General features: G+C 45.4%; 1 protein-coding gene across 1 annotated transcript; it reads left to right on the forward strand.

The window, feature by feature from the left end:
- The first annotated feature begins 5,277 nt into the window (after nt 1-5,277).
- Nucleotides 5,278-17,790, forward strand: ZNF706 (zinc finger protein 706). The gene is made up of 4 exons (XM_044294197.1): nt 5,278-5,433; nt 8,706-8,842; nt 15,190-15,293; nt 17,549-17,790. Exons 2-3 carry the CDS (start codon nt 8,708-8,710, stop codon nt 15,283-15,285), a joined length of 231 nt encoding a protein of 76 aa, XP_044150132.1. The 5' UTR covers nt 5,278-5,433; nt 8,706-8,707; the 3' UTR covers nt 15,286-15,293; nt 17,549-17,790.
- The last annotated feature ends 1,423 nt before the right edge of the window (nt 17,791-19,213 follow it).

The following is a 19,213-nucleotide window of genomic DNA, read 5'->3' on the forward strand; positions in this document are numbered from 1 at the left end:
CTGGGTGACAGAAGCCTAAATCTCTCAAAATCCTCTGTTTTATTGCTGGGTGACAAGAACCCCCTTTTGCCATGAATGAACCCCTACTGTGCCTGGGTGACATGGGCTGAAATCTCTCAAAATCGTCTGTTATATTGCTGAGTGACATGAACCCTCTTTTGCCGTGAATGAACCCCTGCTGTGCCTGGGTGACATGGGCCTAAATCTCTCAAAATCTTCTGTTCTATTGCTGGGTGACATGAACCCCCTTTTGCCATGAATGAACCCCTGCTGTGCCTGGGTGACAGGGGCCTAAATCTCTCAAAATCCTCTGTTCTATTGCTGGGTGACATGAACCCCCTTTTGCCATGAATGAACCCCTGCTGTGCCTGGGTGACAGGGGCCTAAATCTCTCAAAATCCTCTGTTCTATTGCTGGGTGACATGAACCACCTTTTGCCATGAATGAACCCCTACTGTGCCTGGGTGACAGGGCCCTAAATCTCTCAAAATCGTCTGTTCTATTGCTAGGTGACATGAACCCCCCTTTGCTGTGAATAAACCCCTGCTGTGCCTGGGTGACAGGGGCCTAAATCTCTCAAAATCCTCTGTTCTATTGCTGGGTGACATGAACCCCCCTTTGCTGTGAATAAACCCCTGCTGTGCCTGGGTGACAGGGGCCTAAATCTCTCAAAATCCTCTGTTCTATTGCTGGGTGACATGAACCCCCCTTTGCTGTGAATAAACCCCTGCTGTGCCTGGGTGACAGGGGCCTAAATCTCTCAAAATCCTCTGTTCTATTGCTGGGTGACATGAACCATCTTTTGCCATGAATGAACCCCTTCTGTGCCTGGGTGACAGGGCCCTAAATCTCTCAAAATCCTTTGTTCTATTGCTGGGTGACAAGAACCCCCCTTTGCCATGAATGAACCCCTACTGTGCCTGGATGACATGGGCCTCGTTCTCTCAAAATCCTCTGTTCTATTGCTGGGTGACATGAACCCCCTTTTGCCGAGAATGAACCCCTGCTCTGCATTGCTGACAGGGAACTAAATTTAGTGAAAACATCTGTTACTGATCAGAAGATGTGCGACTACAAGCACACACTGATGATGGCATTCCCACCTGACAGCGGGGGCACAGTGGAAGCACAAGGCGAAGGCAGAGGAGGAGGAAGAGGTCACCAACGCAGCTGAGGCACCGCCAGCATCTGAGAAGGCAGGGTTAGCATAGCCAAAATGTGGAAAAGCTTTGTCAGCCTTGGAGGTGCTGACCTGCCCTGCAGCCAGTATATAGTGTGAACGTGTGTTTAGCACGGCATAGAGCATTATCACAGGCCGCAGCCAATGTGGACAAGCTTGTTTATTAAAATGAACCAGGCATAGATCCCACAGGACTTGTCCGTACCTTGTGCAGAATAGACATTTATACCAGCCTCAACCATCCATTCTTGTACTCAAGTGCACTTATTCTTAGTTTTATTTTGTTATATATCCCAATATTTTGGGGGATACCCCAATTTAAAAATAAATAATAACACAAATCAATGTTGGCTACCTATTCCTCCTTCACCGCCGCTTCTACCTACACCGCCACATCCACCGCCTCCTCAACCTCCTAGATCCAGATAATTTAAAATTTTTCTGTATTTTATGTTATTTTAAGTCATTTCGCTATCCACATTTGTTTGCAGAACAGTTGCCATGCTCTTAAGCACATTTGGATGCCTTTTGCAGCCCTCTAGCCCTTTCCAGGACTATTTTAGAGCCATTTTAGTGCCCAAAAGTTCAGGTCCCCATTGACTTCAATGGGGCTCGGGGTCAAGTTCGGGTCCCGAACCCGAACTTTTTTTTCAAGTTCGGCCGAACTCGTCAAACCTGAACAGCCAGGTGTCCGCTCAACTCTAATCATGAGCAGTTCATTTCCTTCTCCATACTCTTCTCATCACTCTGGTACAAGTTGATCTTGGTCTCATCTGTCCATAGGATGTTGTTCGGCAAACTCTAATCTGGCCTTCCTGTTTTTGAGGCTCACCAATGGTTTGCACCTTGTGGTGAACCCTCTTTATTCACTCTGTTTAAGTCTTCTCTTAATTGTTGACTTTTGACACACATACACCTACCTCCTGGAGAGTGTTCTTGATCTGGCCAACTGTTGTGAAGGGTTTTTTCTTCACCAGGGAAAGAATTCTTCGTTCATCCACCACAGTTGTTTTCCGCGGTCTTTTGGTGTTGCTGAGCTCACCGATGCGTTCCTTCTTTTTAAGAATGTTACAAACAGTTGTTTTGGCCACGCCTAATGTTTTTGCTATCTCTCTGATAGGTTTCTTTTAGCCTAATGATGTCTTGCTTCTCTGATAGTGAAGCTCTTTGGATCTCATCTTGAGAGTTGACAGCAACAGATTCCAAATGCAAATAGCACACTCGAAATGTACTCTGGACCTTTTATCTGCTCATTGTAATTGGGATCATGAGGGAATAACACACACCTGGCCATGGAACAGCTGAGAAGCCAATTGTCCCATTACTTTTGGTCCCTTAACAAGTGGGAGGCACATATGCAAACTGTTGTAATTCCTACACCGCTCACCTGATTTGGATGTAAATACCCTCAAATTAAAGCTGACAGTCTGCAGTTAAAGCACATCTTGTTTGTTTCATTTCAAATCCATTGTGGTGGTGTAGAGAGCCAAAAATGTTATAATTGTGTCGATGTCCCAATATTTATGGACCTGGCTGTATGTATTTTACAGTCCGTAAAACATGGATGGCGTCAGTGTTGCATCTGGTTTTGTTTGCAGATCCATTGACTTCAATAGGTCAGTGGTCCGCATTTGCAGACAGGATTAAAAGGGTTTTCCAACAATTTAAATACCGATGACCTATCCCCGGGATAGGTCATCGGCATCGGATTGGTGGGGGGTCCGACACCTGGGACCCCTGCCGATCAGCTGTTGGAGAAGGCACCGATGCTCCTGTGAGCACCACAGCGCCATACATATTATAGCGGATGTACTTGGTATTGCGCTCAGCCCGATTCACTTCAATGGGGCTGAGCTGCTCCTAGGACGTGTGACCGATGACCTAGGAAAAGCTGTAGAAGGCCACGGCACTCACAGGGCGCCGCTGCCTTCTCAAACAGCTGATTGGCCGGGTCCCAGGTGTCTGATCCCCACCGAACAGATACCGATGACCTATATAGGGTATAGGTCATGAGTATAAACCCATTAAAGACAAGTTCTGTCTTTTGCGGAACAGACAGATGCGCAAAATAATTTCTACTACAGGGGCATTATTACTACTGTCGGTAGTAAGGGGGGAATTATTATTGAGCACAATATGAAGGTCACCCTAGGACAGCATTGCACTAATGTGGGCACTCAGAGAATTATTACTATGGGGGGCTATTCTGTATGGCCTTATTATTTCTTCAGTATAGTATTTGGGGGGAAGACAGCAGGCACCGTATTGGGGGTAGCAGTAGGTCAGGGGCCCCAGGAGGATAGAAAAGAAGATAGAAAAAGTAAATCACCTAAGATGTCTGTTTGTCAAACTCTGCAGAGACGAGAGGTGGCTAAAAGAAATCATAATGGCGGTCTGGTCCGAATGGAGAAGAGGAAATAGAACGTCTACATCAGAGGAGACATCACTGGATGTAAGAGGTATGTGGCGCTGTATTCTCCTGTATGTTTGGTAACACTGAATATAATGTCCATGCAAATATGTCTTTAGTGCTTGTGCCTGAGGGTTTGATAGAGAATTTGGCAACACCCCTGCCTGCGTTGAGCTCCCGCATCTTGACCCCCAATCTCTAGCAGCCGAGGTTGAGCAGAATTTGCCGCACCTCTGCAGTTGTAATCATGCATTTCGCACCCCTGTGCTGAACCCCTAGCTACGCCTCAGGGCCGAGCATACGTTTTCAGAATACCTCATACTTACCAATGTACTATAACTGGCTCCTGGGAGGTACGTTATGCGGTGTGGAAAGTGTGGCAGGATTTTTTAGATATTTTTTTCAAAGCATTGACACGCCCCATTTTGCAACCCACACCCCTTTCTGCTGTGGCACCACCACTAGAGATGAGCAAATTTCATATTTTTTAAGGGTAGTTCATGCTTCGTTTATTAGTATAAGCTGAATTGCGTTATGTATTCCGTTACCATGGACCATAACGCAATTCTATGATGGAATGCATTTAGAGGCGTTCCGTCATAATAGAAGTCTATGGGCTGCATAATGGATCCGTCTCGTTTCCGTTATGCAGTCCATAGACTTCTATTATTACAGAATAAGACCCCATTCACACATCTGCAATTTCGTTCTGCATTTTCTGCGGTACGGAATTGCGGACCCATTCATTTCTATAGGACCACACGATGTGCGGACCGGCTCCGGAAATGCGGACCAGCACTTTCGGGTCCGCATTTCCGTTCCCGAAAAAAAAAACAAAAAAAAAACATGTCCTATTCTTGTCTGCAATTGCGGACAAGAATAGGCATATTCTATTAGTGTCGGCGATGTGCGGTCCGCAAAATGCGGAACACACATTGCCGGTGTCCGTATTTTGCAGCTCCGCAAAACACGTTACGGACGTGTGAATGGGGTCTAAATAACGGAATGCCTCTAAAGGCATTCCATCACAGAATTGCGTTATGGTCCGTGGTAATGGAATCCATAACGCAATTCACCTTTTACCATAACCTGAAATTGGCTCATCTCTAGCCACCACTGTCACTTGTATTTGGACACATCAGTTTCACGTCCCGGCTTTTCAGGGCCATTTGCCAACTCTTCCATGAAATCTCTCCTTTTTTCCAGCACATCTCTGGGAAATTGACGAATATGGAGCACCGATGATGTCGCCTGGGAAAGGTTGTCAAGTATGTGCTTCTACAATGTCCACACGTGCAGCACCGCAGCTACACCTTCAGTCCGCCAAGTCTGCGCACACAAGAAGCCCTCACACTGCAGGGCAGCTCCTCACGTCCCATTCCTGGACCAGGTCTCCATGAGGTAACCGTAACCGTACCAGAGAGCAAGTGAGGACACTGGCGCTCAAAAAGTCATCGCTCCTGCTGCAGGACTCCTAGCTCCTCCCCCACCATCGCGTCACCACGACGTCCTCCTACTGGTTCAAACCGCCTCAGACAGACGCCGGCCCCGCCCACCTTCTTGTTCTCCTGGATACGACCGCGTGCGATACGCATGCGCGTCAATCAGTATTTCAATTGGTCAAACCTTGCCATAAACGCAAGTTTGGACCCGCCCGTCCTCGTGTTTCCCTGGATACGGCCGTGTGCACCGCGCCTGCGTAGTGTGTCGGTCGTGCTAGGAGGCGGAGCTTTTGACTAGCGCAAGTCCGGATACAAGCGGTTTTAACCCTCCGCCTCCTTTCTTCACTGGTTGTAGCCGCCGAGACCGCCGTCCTACCGGCCCGCCGGTCTCCCCGGGAGAGGTAGGTGACTCGGGGGGGTTAGCCGTGAGTTGGGACCAAGCCCGGGATGTGGGGCGAGTGCTGGAGCGAGGCACAAGCTGGTGCAGGGCTCCAAACATATGCTGAGCACCGAGCTGCCATGTCTTCTGTACAATGTGCAGGGCTTCCAGCACTTTCCTGTACTGCATGTGACTTATAGCCCCCCCCCCACCCTTTATGCTTTCGGCAAATTAATGGTTAACGAGTGCCTCTATAAGTTACAATAAAACCAAATGGTAATTTGCGAGTTTTAATGATTTTCCAGATTATTGGAAACTTATCGTTGTGTAATGTCAATTACGCGACGATGGTGATAGCGGAAAACGCGCGCCTGCTTATCGGGAGGTATTCACACAGAGCAGTGTGCGTGATCTGCGGCGAACATGGGTATTGACTGCTTAGCATGTGTTCCCATGTGCGTTGAGGGCTTCCTTTAAGGATTCTGCCAAAAAAGAGCCCAGTGTGATCTAATGGAGCAAAACAACGGCAAGAACTACTGCAGGTGTGAACGGGGCCTTAGTCTGTAACGAACGTGTCACGCACATTATCTTGGGTGTAGGGACCGTCTGCATGATACGATCTACCGCCCGGCGGTGGGCTGTCGTAAGCTCAAAGACTCTGCGATGGGACTCCCTTTTTATATTATACTCCCCAGTGAGTGACGGTGAAGACAGATAATCTGGAGGTCCACAGCGCCCCCTCCAGAGAGCAGTTTTTGGACTTGCACTGTTCGCAGCGCCCTGCCCCTTCGATATTCATCTGACAGTGCAGAGCGCTTTGCGCGGCACTTCTGGTACTTTGTGTTTTGTGGTTTGTTTTTTTGCAAAGGTTTACACTTTAAAGGGGTTTCTGTGATTTGCTATAATAAAGACCCACCCAGCGGTACCTGATATGGGATCTATACTGACCCGCTCCCCGACGTGCCGTTCTGGCTGCCTGCCAGTCATGCGTCCCATGACTGATCTCAGCAGTGACGTGACCCAGCAGCTGTGTACGTTTTGGCAAACGTGTCACTGCTGAGGCCAGTCATTGGCTGCCGCAGCGTCCAAGGTCCTCTCCGTGCAGGGGTTGGCAGACGGGGACTGGAAGTCCAGGAGATGGAATGGAGGGGAAGGTAAGGTTGGGGTACTCTCACGTTGACGGCTGGACACAAAGCGTGCAGTGGTTTTGTGTCCAGCCAATTCTAAGCGTTTTTGCCCAATTGTGGCCATATCTCCACCGGACCCCATTATGGTGGCAGGATCTGGAGAACCCCAGAAGGCCGTTCTCCACCGGAATTGGTGCCACACGTGTGAAAGTAGCCTTAGATCTCTCCTCGGGTACCGTGGGTGTGGGAATAAAAGAGAAATCCTGGACACCTTTAAGCGCTGACCTGCAAACATTCGCAAAGCCACAGGATAGGTGATTTATGTATGGTCCAGAGGCTGGGCCCCCCATCCTGATCACAAGTACGGGGGTCCGCTGTGTGACACTTGTGCTGTGGTGGTTTTCAGCTCCTAGTTCCGCTGCAGATTGTAAACGGTGTCATCTGCTGGGAAATCCGCAGTGTGAATTGACAGCAATATCAAATATGATGGAGCTGTGGAGCGTGTCTGGTTGAGCAGTGCTCCTCCAAGTGCCCCCCACTTCTTAGTAAACTCCTTTAATGATGATGTAAGCTTCTGCCCTTGTTCCCTTATCAGGATCTTCTTGCTGTCAGTGAATGGGGTTGCAGTTTAGCTGCTGAGCACACCAATGACAAGCCTCCTTCATTAGGGGAAATCTAGAAGTTGCTGGTTCATTGTTCACACTGGGGTCTTGTCCGGGTGGGATGTGTCTTCTAGAAGCTGCCAGTGCTGGAGCAGCTGGTGGGTCCTGTCCATGTTACGGAGGGGCTCAGCAGCTGCAACCATATGGGGCGTCCCTGCAGAGGAAATGTGACGGCGCGGGAGCCAGGCTTTCCGGTTGTATCAGCAGAGAGGCTTTCCGGTCTGATTAGAGCATGATGCAATATCTCTATGCCATTCACAAAAAAGAATATTTTTGGAAATGGAAACATTAAAGGGACTGTCATCCAATTTTATAAATTCTTAAATCATTTTTTAATATTTTTTTTTTAGATTTTAGTCACTTTTTTTTTTTTTATCCTTTCAGAAATGTTTTTTGTATTTAATTCACTTGTCCGGAAATGTGAAAAATTAAATATTTCATACTTGCTGCTGGTGACCAGCGGTTTTCTGTGTCCTCGAGAGGTCATCAGTATCTATTTGAAGAGGCCACGGCTGTCCGTGAGTCCTACAGCCTCTTCGCAGTTTGCCAAGCATGGCGCTGTTCATTTGATAGTGGTTGTGCTTGGTATTGCAACTCGGGCCCTATTCACTGGAACAGGACTGAGCAGTGCCTTGGACCGACGAACGTGATGTCATTAGCCCAGGAAGAAGCAGCAGGCTCTTCAAACAGCTGATCGTCAGGAGTCGGACCCCCACCCATCTGATACTGATGACCTGACCTGAGGATAGGTTCTCAGTGTTGAACACTCGGGCAACCCCTTTAATATTAATGTGGTAGTGTGAATGCATTGTAAGGGTCCATTCACACGTCTGCAAAATGGATCCTTACTCCTGTTCTGCAACAAAATAGAACATGCCCAATTGTCCGCAATTGGCATTTTCTTTGAGTGCGGTCCACAAAATGCGGAACGCACATTGCTGGTGTCCATGTTTTGTGGATCTGCAAAACATACGGACGTGTGAATGGACCCTAAGTCTCAGATGTCAGGATGGAAAAATCTGTGGAACCAAGTGGCAAGTGCACTCGAAATTTGCTGTTGGCCTCCAACATGAAGTCATTTGCCCGTCCACCATTGTCCATCTAATTTCTATGCACCCTTACAGACCCCCATGGTCTTCTAAATTTTGGGCTTAATAATGAGTTTTTCTCTCCCAATGTTGTGAGTTTTTGCTAGTACCATGGCTACAAGAGACTACGTGTGGTGGTGGCAGAGCGTTGGGGCATCCATTGGCACTGATACTGGGTAAAGCATGGTCTCCTATTGTTATGGGGGCAGTGGCTCTTGCGGTCCCCTGTATGGTCCATGAGGTGATGGGCTGCTTTATGAAGGCTATCTGTATTTCAGCTTGGAAGTGAGCAGGTGCTGTGTGGCGCTATCTACCTTTTAGTTCTCTCTGCCCTTGAAGCCCAGTACACAGCCCTCTGTACACCTGTGCGGTGTGGAGCCCTCCATTCGGGTACAAGTAACGTATTTACCATTGCAGATATGGCTCGAGGACATCAGAAGATTCAGTCACAGCAGAAAAACGCCAAGAAGCAAGCTGAAGCGAAGAAGAAACAGGGACACGACCAGAAAGCCGCCGCTAAAGCTGCTCTAGTCTACACCTGCTTAGTGTGTCGGGTAATGACCTTAATCCTATACCGTGCAGTAATATTCTGTCGTAAAACCATTATCCAGATGGAGAAAAGTGAGTTTGGGTGCGGGTTGTGTCTGCAGGGCGTTGCATGATGTGAATGCTGCATCCTGTGTCCCTGACCAGGTGTTCATACACTGATGTCATGCCTTATCTCATGTCCTCCTTTCAAGGTCCATACAGGGCCGGGCCCAGCTTTTAACCTGTTTTATACTACTTTATACATTTTAGTATTAATTGGGTTTATTGGGGCTTCTGGTATTTCTTAGATGGCAGACATGAAGCAGAGCCCATTAGTGTTTAAAGGGGTTTTGCCATCTCAGACAATGGGGCATATCGCTAGGGTATGCCCCCATTGTCTGATAAGTGTGGGTCCCACCTCTGGGACCCGCACCTACAATGAGAACTGAGCTGGGAAATGAACAGAGGGTGCACTGCACATGTGCAGCCGCCCTCTATTCATTTCTATGGGGCCACCGAAATTAACGGGAGCAGGGGCGGTGCGCTCCCATTCACTTCTATTGGAGCAGCGCTTGGTGGTGGACGGACCCCCAAAAATCTGGGGTCCTCCAGCCACAGCTCTCCCTGCTCCGTTCTCGTTGTAGGTGCGGGTCCCAGAGGGTGGGACCAGCACCCTTTAGACAATGGGGGCATATCCTAGCGATATGCCCCCATTGTCTGAGATGGGAATACCCATTTAGGTGTTGGTATCTTGCTAGGTCCGAGGGGTCAGACCTTTGGGACCCCCCCTTCCCCCCCCCCCATTCTTCTCTGCACATTATACATGGAAGCTATAATGCTAGTTTGAGCAGAGCCCAAGAATGAGCCTCTTTGGAATTGACTTGTTCCAGGGAATGTCTTCAGAATATGACTTATTGTGTAAACCACTTTTTTTTATGTTAAAGGGGTATTCCAGCTTCTTATATTCCCCCTCACCCACGACAGCACCATGAGAGAGGATCTGCCTCCAAAGACAGGAAACCTGAAGTACAAAAAGGCAGAGACTCTCCTCTAACTTCAGTACTTTCTTCTTTAACAAATTCTTTAGGGACGAGAAGAAATCAAGTCAACAATGACGCCAAGTGCCATGTGGGAGGAAGACTAAAAATTTTTTTCCTGCATGGAAACTAATTTCCAGGAGTCCCTGGATTTTAGACACCTTGAGTCAAGGACTAAGGCTACGTCTACACGACTACATTTTGTTGCACTAATGTCGCGCAACAATTTTTATAATGGCAGTCTATGGTGTCGCACTGCAACATGCTGCGACACAACAGTCGCAGAAAATCCATTTGAGATGGCTTTTTCTGCGATTGTTGCGTCGGAGTCGCAGCATGTTGCAGTGCGACATCATAGACTGCCATTATAAAAATTGTCTCTCGACATTCGTGCAACAAAATGTCGCTCGACAAATGTCGTTGTGTAGATGTAGCCTAAAACTGGAATTCCGCTCTCTCCCTCTGATATTTGTAATAACAAAATCCACCTGGATAGAAGAAAAAGCTATAGTGGCAGAAGTTCTATCCCTAAAGGAGAAAAATGTACTGGTGCCAGTACCAAAGTGTCAGGAAGGAGAAGGTTTTTATTGTGTTCTTGGTCAAAAAAACGGATGGGTCTTTCAGAACCATTATAAATTTAAAAAAGCTATAGTTTCTTGCTGGTAAAAGTGCTTCATGGCAGTGTTGGACTTAAGACGCTTATTTTCATGTCCCTATACATCAGCAGCATCAAATGTATTTACGGGTAGCGGTAGAGAAATTATCAACCACATGCAGTTCCAGGCCCTTCCCTTCGGGTTATCAATGGCTCCCAGGATTTTCACCAAAGTGGTGGCAGAAATGTCGGCTCACAGTTGAGAAAAAGATATAGGGTCAGATTTATCATGACTCTGACAGCTCACTCCACTTTAACATATGGCTAAAGTCAGTTTTAGCCAAGTCAGATTTATGATCGGCCCTTTAAGACTGTAATAAATGTGGTTTGACGGTAGCAGTTTATCTGTCTGTAAGCAGCTTTACAAAAGTCGCACATCTTTACGAAAAAGTCGCATGTTCTATTAAAAAGTCTCATAAGATAAGCATGGTCCTCACTGGAGTGAAATTGTGACTTTTTAAATAGTCCCAATAGTAAATCTGTCTAGAGATTCATTTACATAAGAAAACACGCCCACTTTCAGAAAACTGGCGAGCATAGTGCAGAGCAGAAAAAAGTCGCAAATTTGTGCGCAGTTTTAGCGTTTGGGACTTTTTTGGGGACTTTTTCACTCCATTATTCTGACCTGAGCTAATGATAAATCTGGCCCATACTCTTTATCCCATATCTAGATGACTTTTTAATTGTAGCAGAGTCTAAGGAGGCCTGCAGCAGAGCAGTGCTAGAGGTGGTCCGGATCCTGGAGAAATTGGGTTGGATCCTGAACAAATTAAAATCGAAACCGAATACTCTTCAGCTTCAACAATTCCTGGGTCTGTTTCTGGATTCCAAAAGGCAGATGTGTTTTTTTACCAGAAGAGAAAAATCTTTAACATAAGAACAAAGATACAGACCTTGATCAAACGTCCAAAAATCTAATAAAGGAAAGGTATGTCTATTCTGGGAAGCCTAACTTCATGTATTCCTGCGGCCATGTGGGCCCAATTTCATTCAAGGAAACTTCAATGGGAGATATTGACAGCCTGGCAAAGGGGGAAACGACCCTTAGAATTAAAAATGGAGATCTCAGCTCAGATGCTACACAACCTGGGATGGTGGTTGAATGTAAACAAATGGAGTCAGGGAATACTATGGATAATGAACGATTTACTATGCTTGACGACTGATGCAAGCCCTTGGGGCTGGGGCATCCATATTCAAAATCTATCCTTTCAGGGATCACGGAAGGGGATACTGAAATCCGCCGCCTCAAATATGAAGGAATTGATGGCAGTGAAATTTGCATTTCTGGAGGTCCTTCTGTTAATTTCAGGCAGGAACTTCAGAATGTCAGACAACATAACAGTGGTATCTTATATAAACAAACTGTGGTACCAGATGTCAAAGTCTGTCAATGCTCGGCAATATTCTTCAGATAGACTTGCAGTTTTGTTCTGCTATCTCGGCAGTCCACATAAAAGGGACTGAGAAACGTACAGGCAGATTTTTTGAGCAGTCAGTCCATTTACCAGGGAGAATGAAGCCTAAATCCAAAAATATTCAGGAAGCTGGCAGGCAGTTTGCTAAGATTCAGAACAGAAAGGTGAATAAATATTTTTCTCCCTGTACCTGGAAGGATTCTCCTGTGGTCTAGATGCTTTTCTCCACAGGTGGAATCTTCCACTAGCTTTATGCCTTCCCTCCCTTCTCCTTGATTCCCAGGGTTTTAAAAAAACAGAAGGGAGAATCGAGCGTGGGTCATTCTAATAGGTCCTTTCTGGCCTAAGAGACCATGGTTCACTTGGTTAAGGAAGTTGTCAGTGCCTGTTCCATGGGTTCTCCCAGCAACCCATGACCTTTCTCAGGGGCTGGTATTTCACCCTCAGGTAGACAGTCTTCATCTGACTGCCTGGAACTTGAAAAGCAGCTTTTAGCTAGGAGAGGTTTTTCTGATGAATTAATAAATGCTCTCTTGAAAGTCACACTTTATGTATGCTAGAGTCTGGAGAAAAAATGTTTCAATTGCAGGGTTACAATTTATGGACCTTCCATGTCCAGCACCAGTTACTAAGATCTTGGAGTTTCTTTAGAAGGAGTTGCAGTTAGGGTTGTCCTCCAACACCTTTTAAGGTTCAGGCTTCAGCACTTTTGGCTTTTTTTTTTTTTTTTTTTTTTTTTTTTTTTTTTTTTGAACAGATTTCAGCAAATACATGGGTCATAAGATTATTTTAAATCTCTCACTAAAACGGCTTTGAACTTGTCCCCAAGGATAGCTCTGGGGTATTTGAATCTTGTTCTAAGTGCCCTTACTAAACCTCCTTTTGAACCCATTGAGCAGATTCAGATTTAAGATGCTGTCTCTCAGTGGCTCTTACTTCAGCCCGTAGAATTAGTGAGCTTCAGGTGATCTCTAGTAATGAACCTTACACTACTATTTTAGGCTACTTTCACACTAGCGTTCGGGCGGATCCGTTCTGAACGGATCCGCTCATAATAATGCAGACGGAGGCTCCGTTCAGAACGGATCCGTCTGCATTATATTAGCTTAAAAAAAGCTAAGTGTGAAAATAGCCTCGTACGGATCCGTCCAGACTTTCAATGTAAAGTCAATGGGGGACGGATCCGCTTGAAGATTGAGCCACATTGTGGCATCTTCAAACGGATCCGTCCCCATTGACTTACATTGTAAGTCTGGACGGATCCGCACGGCCAGGCGGACACCCGAACGCTGCAAGCAGCGTTCAGCTGTCCGCCTGTCCGTGCGGAGGCGAGCGGAGGCTGAACACCGCCAGACTGATGCAGTCTGAGCGGATCCGCTCCATTCAGACTGCATCAGGGCTGGACGGCTGCGTTCGGGTCCGCTCGTGAGCCCCTTCAAACGGAACTCACGAGCGGACACCCGAACGCTAGTGTGAAAGTAGCCTTAGATGATAGGGTTGTTATCAGACCTGACCCAGCATTTATTCTTGAAGTGGCCACTAGGTTTCATAGGTCTCAGGAGATTATCCTGCCATCTTTCTTTGAAAATCCAACCTCGGAGGAGGAAAAGGCTTTTGATTGCCTAGGTGTTAGGAGATGTTTACTCCATTACTTATCTAAGTCTAAAGATTGGAGGAAGTCCTCCTCGATGTTTATTCTGTTTCAGGGAAAGAATAAGGGTCTGCAAGCATTAAAAAAAATAAAAACTTTTTGCAAGATGGATTACTTCAGCGGTATCTCTGGCCTATTAATCTTCAGGAATTGAATCTCCAGAAGGCCTTCACACACATTCTACTAGAGCAATCTCTACCTCTTGGGCGGAAAAAGTTGCTGTATTTATCGGATATCAGTAAAGCAGCAGTCTGCTCTTCACCTTCTACCGTTTTCAATCGCTAGTCTGCAGTTGAATTCACCTTCTGATTTTATTTTATTTTTTATTTTTTTCTTCTAAGGTGCTTTAATCTATTATCCCACCCTAGGAGGAGTTTTCACTCTCGTGCTGTCGTGGGGGAGGGGAAAAATGAAGATAACTCTTACCAGTAATTGGATTTTCCTGAACCCACGACAGCACTTTCCAAATCCTTTTTCATGGGTGTTGCAGTAAAAAAAAAATTATACATACATACACACGTACACATGATACTAACCTTAAGGGGCGGAGTTCCTCAAATCCTTTGAGAAACCATACTGAAGTTGGAGGGGAGTCTCCGCCTTTTTGTACTTCAGGTTTCCTGTCTTTGGGGGCGGATCCTCTCTCGTGGTGCTGTCTTTGGTTCAGGAAAATCCAATTACCGGTAAGAGCAATCTTCATCTTATGTTAAAGGAGTATTCCGGCTTCTTATATTGACAACCTGTGCTCAGTCTAATATCTGACAACCTCCTTCCGATCAGCAATTTGAAGGGACTACAGTGCTTGTATGAGCGCTGCGTTCTCTTCCCTGAATGGGACAGAGTGTAACTACAATTGTTCCTTCCCATTCAAGTGAATGAGACGGAGCTGTCATTACATAGCTCACCGCTGCAGTGTCGATGTGATATTGATATACTGATTGGTCATCAATATCGGAAACCTGATTTACCCCCTTTTAATCTTTTGTTGTTTTTTTTTCTAATTTCTCGTCACTGTGTAATCCTGAAATTGTGGAATAGTGGCACCACCCTTAAATATGTTAAAGGAACCTGTCACCTCTGCTATGCTTCCCACACTGACACTATGTACAGTGCCACAGTTCAGCTAAAACGTGTGACATCATGAAAGGGACATGGTCAGGTCAGCCACTAATCTCAGAAGGGAGTGCTTAGTGAATATTCACCCAGCCCATCTTTGATTTCCACTACGTCAGGTTTTTGTGCCTTGTTTTTAAAGCTGTGTGAATATATCCTTGGGCCTCATGCACACAACCATTTTTGGTCCACATCGGAGCCACGTTTTTTGCGGCTCTGACGCGGACCCATTTAGTTCAATGGGGCTGCCAAAGATGTGGACAAGTGTGCTGTCAACATCTGTCGCTCTGTTCCGCAGATCCGCAAAATAGAACATGTCTTATTCTTGTCCGTTTTGTGGGACGTTCCGTGGAATGCAGGTTTTGCACGCTGAAAAACACAGTACAGTCGTGTGCATGAGGCCTTAGTCACAATGTGAGATCAGCTCATGGACCCTATATTGACAGTGTATAAGGAAGGGTGACATTCCGTAATGAGAGTTGTACTCCTTGCTTGACAGACACAAATGCCAGATCCCAAAACCTTCAAGCAGCACTTTGAGAGCAAACATCCGAAGGTTCCCCTCCCCCCAGAGCTGGTTGATGTTGAAGCCTAGAATAAAAGGTAAGCTCACTGTACACCTATAGGGCACAAACAGAAAATCCACACCGATTTTGCTGCAGATTTGTGCGTTTCCACACCAAAAACCACGTTGCCTGCGGATTTTCTTTTATTTTTTTGGTGCAGATCTCACTGTTGCATTGAAAGGGGTGAAATCCGCACAAGAATTGACATGCTGCGGGTTTAAAAATCCACACGGCAGGTCAATTTCTGCACCAATGGAAAAAACACATGTACCCAAGATGCTGCAGTTTTTGGTTTTTTTTTTTTTTTTTTTCCCCTCTCCTGCACAAGAATCCACGCTGAAACACCGCATGTAATCCACAACATTGACACATGCACGTCTCTAACATGTCGGCTGTTTGTTTCAACATTGAGGCTCGTGACCTGTTTTTATTATAAAGGTCTCTACATGCTTTAATGGTCGGGGTCATGCTGTAGGTCCATAGTTAAAGGCAACCTGTCATGTTAAACTGTTCTGAAGGCAGCATGGTGTAGCGCAGGAGGAGCTGAGCAAATTGATATGTCGTTTTATGGAAAAGTTTCGGTACGACATGTGTTCTTGAAATCTTTGCTCATTCTGGGCTTTGGAGTCCAGTGGCTTTTCCTGTATGATTGTGAATATAGAAATGGCCACAGGACTCGTGTCTGTCATACGGGCTGTCATTGCGTCTGCCTGATGGACTCCTCAAAGAATAAAATGAGCAGAAGAAAATTTGTACTGCAATTTTTTTTCCCAACAAAACTATCAGTCTGCTCACCTCCTGCTCTACAGCGTGCTCGCTGCATTTTTAGCATGACTGGTTCACTTTTTTGAAAGGGTTGTCTCATCTCAACAGCCATTTTCCATGTGCCTTTTTAGGGCATATTGGTGTGATGGAGAGGAGCTAATGAGCCCTGGCATAGGTGAACCCTGCCTGCCACCGGGGAAATGGGCAGCTGGTGGGAACGTTCCCCACAGCAGGATCATCCATTCACTAAAAGGGTTGTTTGTGATGAGGCTTGTCCAAGGTGTAGAAAATGGTAAATGAGACGTCTTTTTCTTTTTGAAGACCCAGCGTGAGCAGGGAATAGTCAGATTGCGGCTCAAAGGACCTGTCTGCACCAGAAATGTCTAATATAGGTGTGTTTCTGATTAGTAAGGGTACTTTCACACTTGCGTTAGAAGAATCTGGCAGGCAGTTCCGTTGCTGGATCTGGAAATCTGTATGCAAACTGATATCATTTGTTTCCAGATGCGGATCAGTCTGACAAATGTGTTGCAATACGGGATCTGTCTCTCCGGTGTCATCTGGAAAAAAACCAGATCCGGTATTTATCTTTTTCACAGATTTAAAGGTCTGCATGCGCAGACCGGGAAACCAGATCAGTTCTTCCAGAACACTTGATACCGGATCCAGAATTAATACATTTCAATGGAAACTATTTTGGCCGGAGAAAATGCTTCAGTATTTTCTCCGGCCAAATACCGGAAAAGGGACTGAACGAAAGACATCCTGCTGCATACTGAACAGATTGCTTTCCATTCAGAATGCATTGGGATAAAACTGACGTGTTTTTTCCGATATTGAGCCCCTATGATGGAATTCGATACCGGAAAACTTGAACGCTGGTGTAAAAGTACCCTTAATGACCCCCTATGTGCCGACCAGTCAAAATTAACTAACCCTTAAAGTCCTTGTTCTCACAAAGGGCTGCACCTCTATCATGCTGTCAAAAACCACATGAATAAACATGTTTAAGGCCCTGTTCACATGACATTTGGCCAATGTGTCTGTTTAGGAATTTTACTTTGTGGCAGGATCTGTTCCCGTTTTTTGATGAAAAAAAGATGGACGAAAGCCTATCTCTGGAATGCAGCCTAGTGGATATCTAGTAGTAGATTATGATGTGGTGGGTTGTACTTAGTCTGAAAGTCCATGCACACAGTAGGAAGACAAAATTTATTAGACTATGCCCCCTGTCCCACTTGCGACAGTCTGGATTCCTATGGGATCTCCATCTGCCTCATTACTGTAGGTACAGGGGTACATTTTTGGGCGCTTGGCTGTATTTCGGGTCCATAATATAACAGCCTACTATGCGCATGGACTTGCAGACTAATGTGATTTGCCAGCTGCCCTTTGGCACATATCCCTGATATATGACTACAGTAGCTTAGAGAACAGTCTCTTGGTTGTTGAGGCTTGGACATTTTTTGGTGTGCTGATTTAAGATCAAAACCTAAATAAAATCTTTTCTTTCTCCCTTTTCTTTAGGGAATCCCTTCACTGTACTGACTGTTCTCGGGTGGTTTATCTGAAGGGGGCTCTAGAAACCACCACATTTTTATGCTGTTCCCTCCACGGGGGGTTCATACAGAGACCTCTAAATGTACAGTTCTTTACTAATTTGTAAATCTCCAAGTTGGGCAATTCTCAAATTTTTACAGTTGTAATTATATTGATTTGATGTCCATAATGTGTATAATTTGTTCAATAAAAGTAGTACCATGATTTTATAATGGTTTGTCATGCAAGTTTTAGAAGCATCAGTGACCCATCAGAAGCCAAGCTTTGGTGCTAATGATTCACTATCAGTGTATTGTACATACAAGGTAGACGTACACACATCGCTTCCAGACGGGAAACTCGCTAATATGAAAGAGACCTAAAGCTGCCCATACACTAGATCAGGGCTGGCCAACCTGTGGCTCTCCAGCTGTTGCAAAACTACAGCTCCCAGCATGCCCAGACAGCCTACAAATATCAGCCTACAGCATGGCATGGTGGGAATTGTAGTTTCACAACAGCTGGAGAGCCGCAGGTTGGCCAGCCCTGCACTAGATAAACATTGCTAATGTGAGTGGCATGTAGGAGAGAAGCTTCCACCAGAGGGGTGGAACAACGGCTTATTCCCCTTTCCCTACTGATGACACATGCACAGTGTATGGGTTTATCTAGAGGCTTTTACACATGTGGCCTGCAGGTAAGTCGGCATTGTGTGCTGTGCTTCTACAATATGTAGACGTTCATGATTAGTATTGAGCAAAGCGAGCTTCGGTTCCGACTAGAACCTCAGAACCGAAGCAGTTCGGTTTCAAAGTGGTTTTCCATGTTAAAAATAAAGTACCAAAGTTATTCAATGAAGTCACGTGCAACTTCTTGGATCGCTTACTTCAGCTCATTGGAGCCCAGACACTCTAATACTGCACAGAGATGGATCTCCATACAGTATTCTGACGTTTTGAACAAGGCGACTTTGGGTAAAGCATCGGAAGCTCTCTTTGCTCCACACTATTCATAGTCCCTGATGGATCCGTCATATGGTACCTTAGGTATATTGCTCATTTGATAGCATTGTATATTAAATGGTCCAAAAAAAATTCCAGATACAGTAATTCTTTATGAACCAGGGTTTACATAAGACGGCTCACAAAATGTGTGCGCACATGTAACCTAATAAAGTGACGTAGATGGGTCAAGAACATTCCCTCCTGTAGGATAGTCATAGGTGTTTGTGACACCTGGATGGCTTCTTCTAAATAGACTATTGAAACTACATTACATAAACAGTTGTGTTCAAAATAAGTGTTTTAAAAAAAGTGAATAAAGCTCAAAATCCTTCTAATAGCTTTTTCCATTCCCTCAAATGCATTGGGAACACTACACATTCTATTCCAAATCAAAACCTGAAAAAAAAAATATATGCAATTTGTGTGCCTCAAAATTTTTTTAAGAAAAGTGACTAGTAGACTGTTCAAAAAAAAATATAGCAGTTTGAGTTTTTAAAGAATACTACAAACATTCACTATATAAACTAAAAAATGTTTGAAGATTTTGCTTTCCTTTGAATCACTGAACTAATATGTTGTATAACTGCTGTTTCTGAGAACTGCTGTACATCTGTGTTACATGGAATCAACCAACTTCTGGCCCCTGTGA

This window comes from Bufo gargarizans, chromosome 5 (genome assembly GCF_014858855.1).
Source record: "Bufo gargarizans isolate SCDJY-AF-19 chromosome 5, ASM1485885v1, whole genome shotgun sequence".
Classification (NCBI taxonomy): domain Eukaryota; kingdom Metazoa; phylum Chordata; class Amphibia; order Anura; family Bufonidae; genus Bufo; species Bufo gargarizans.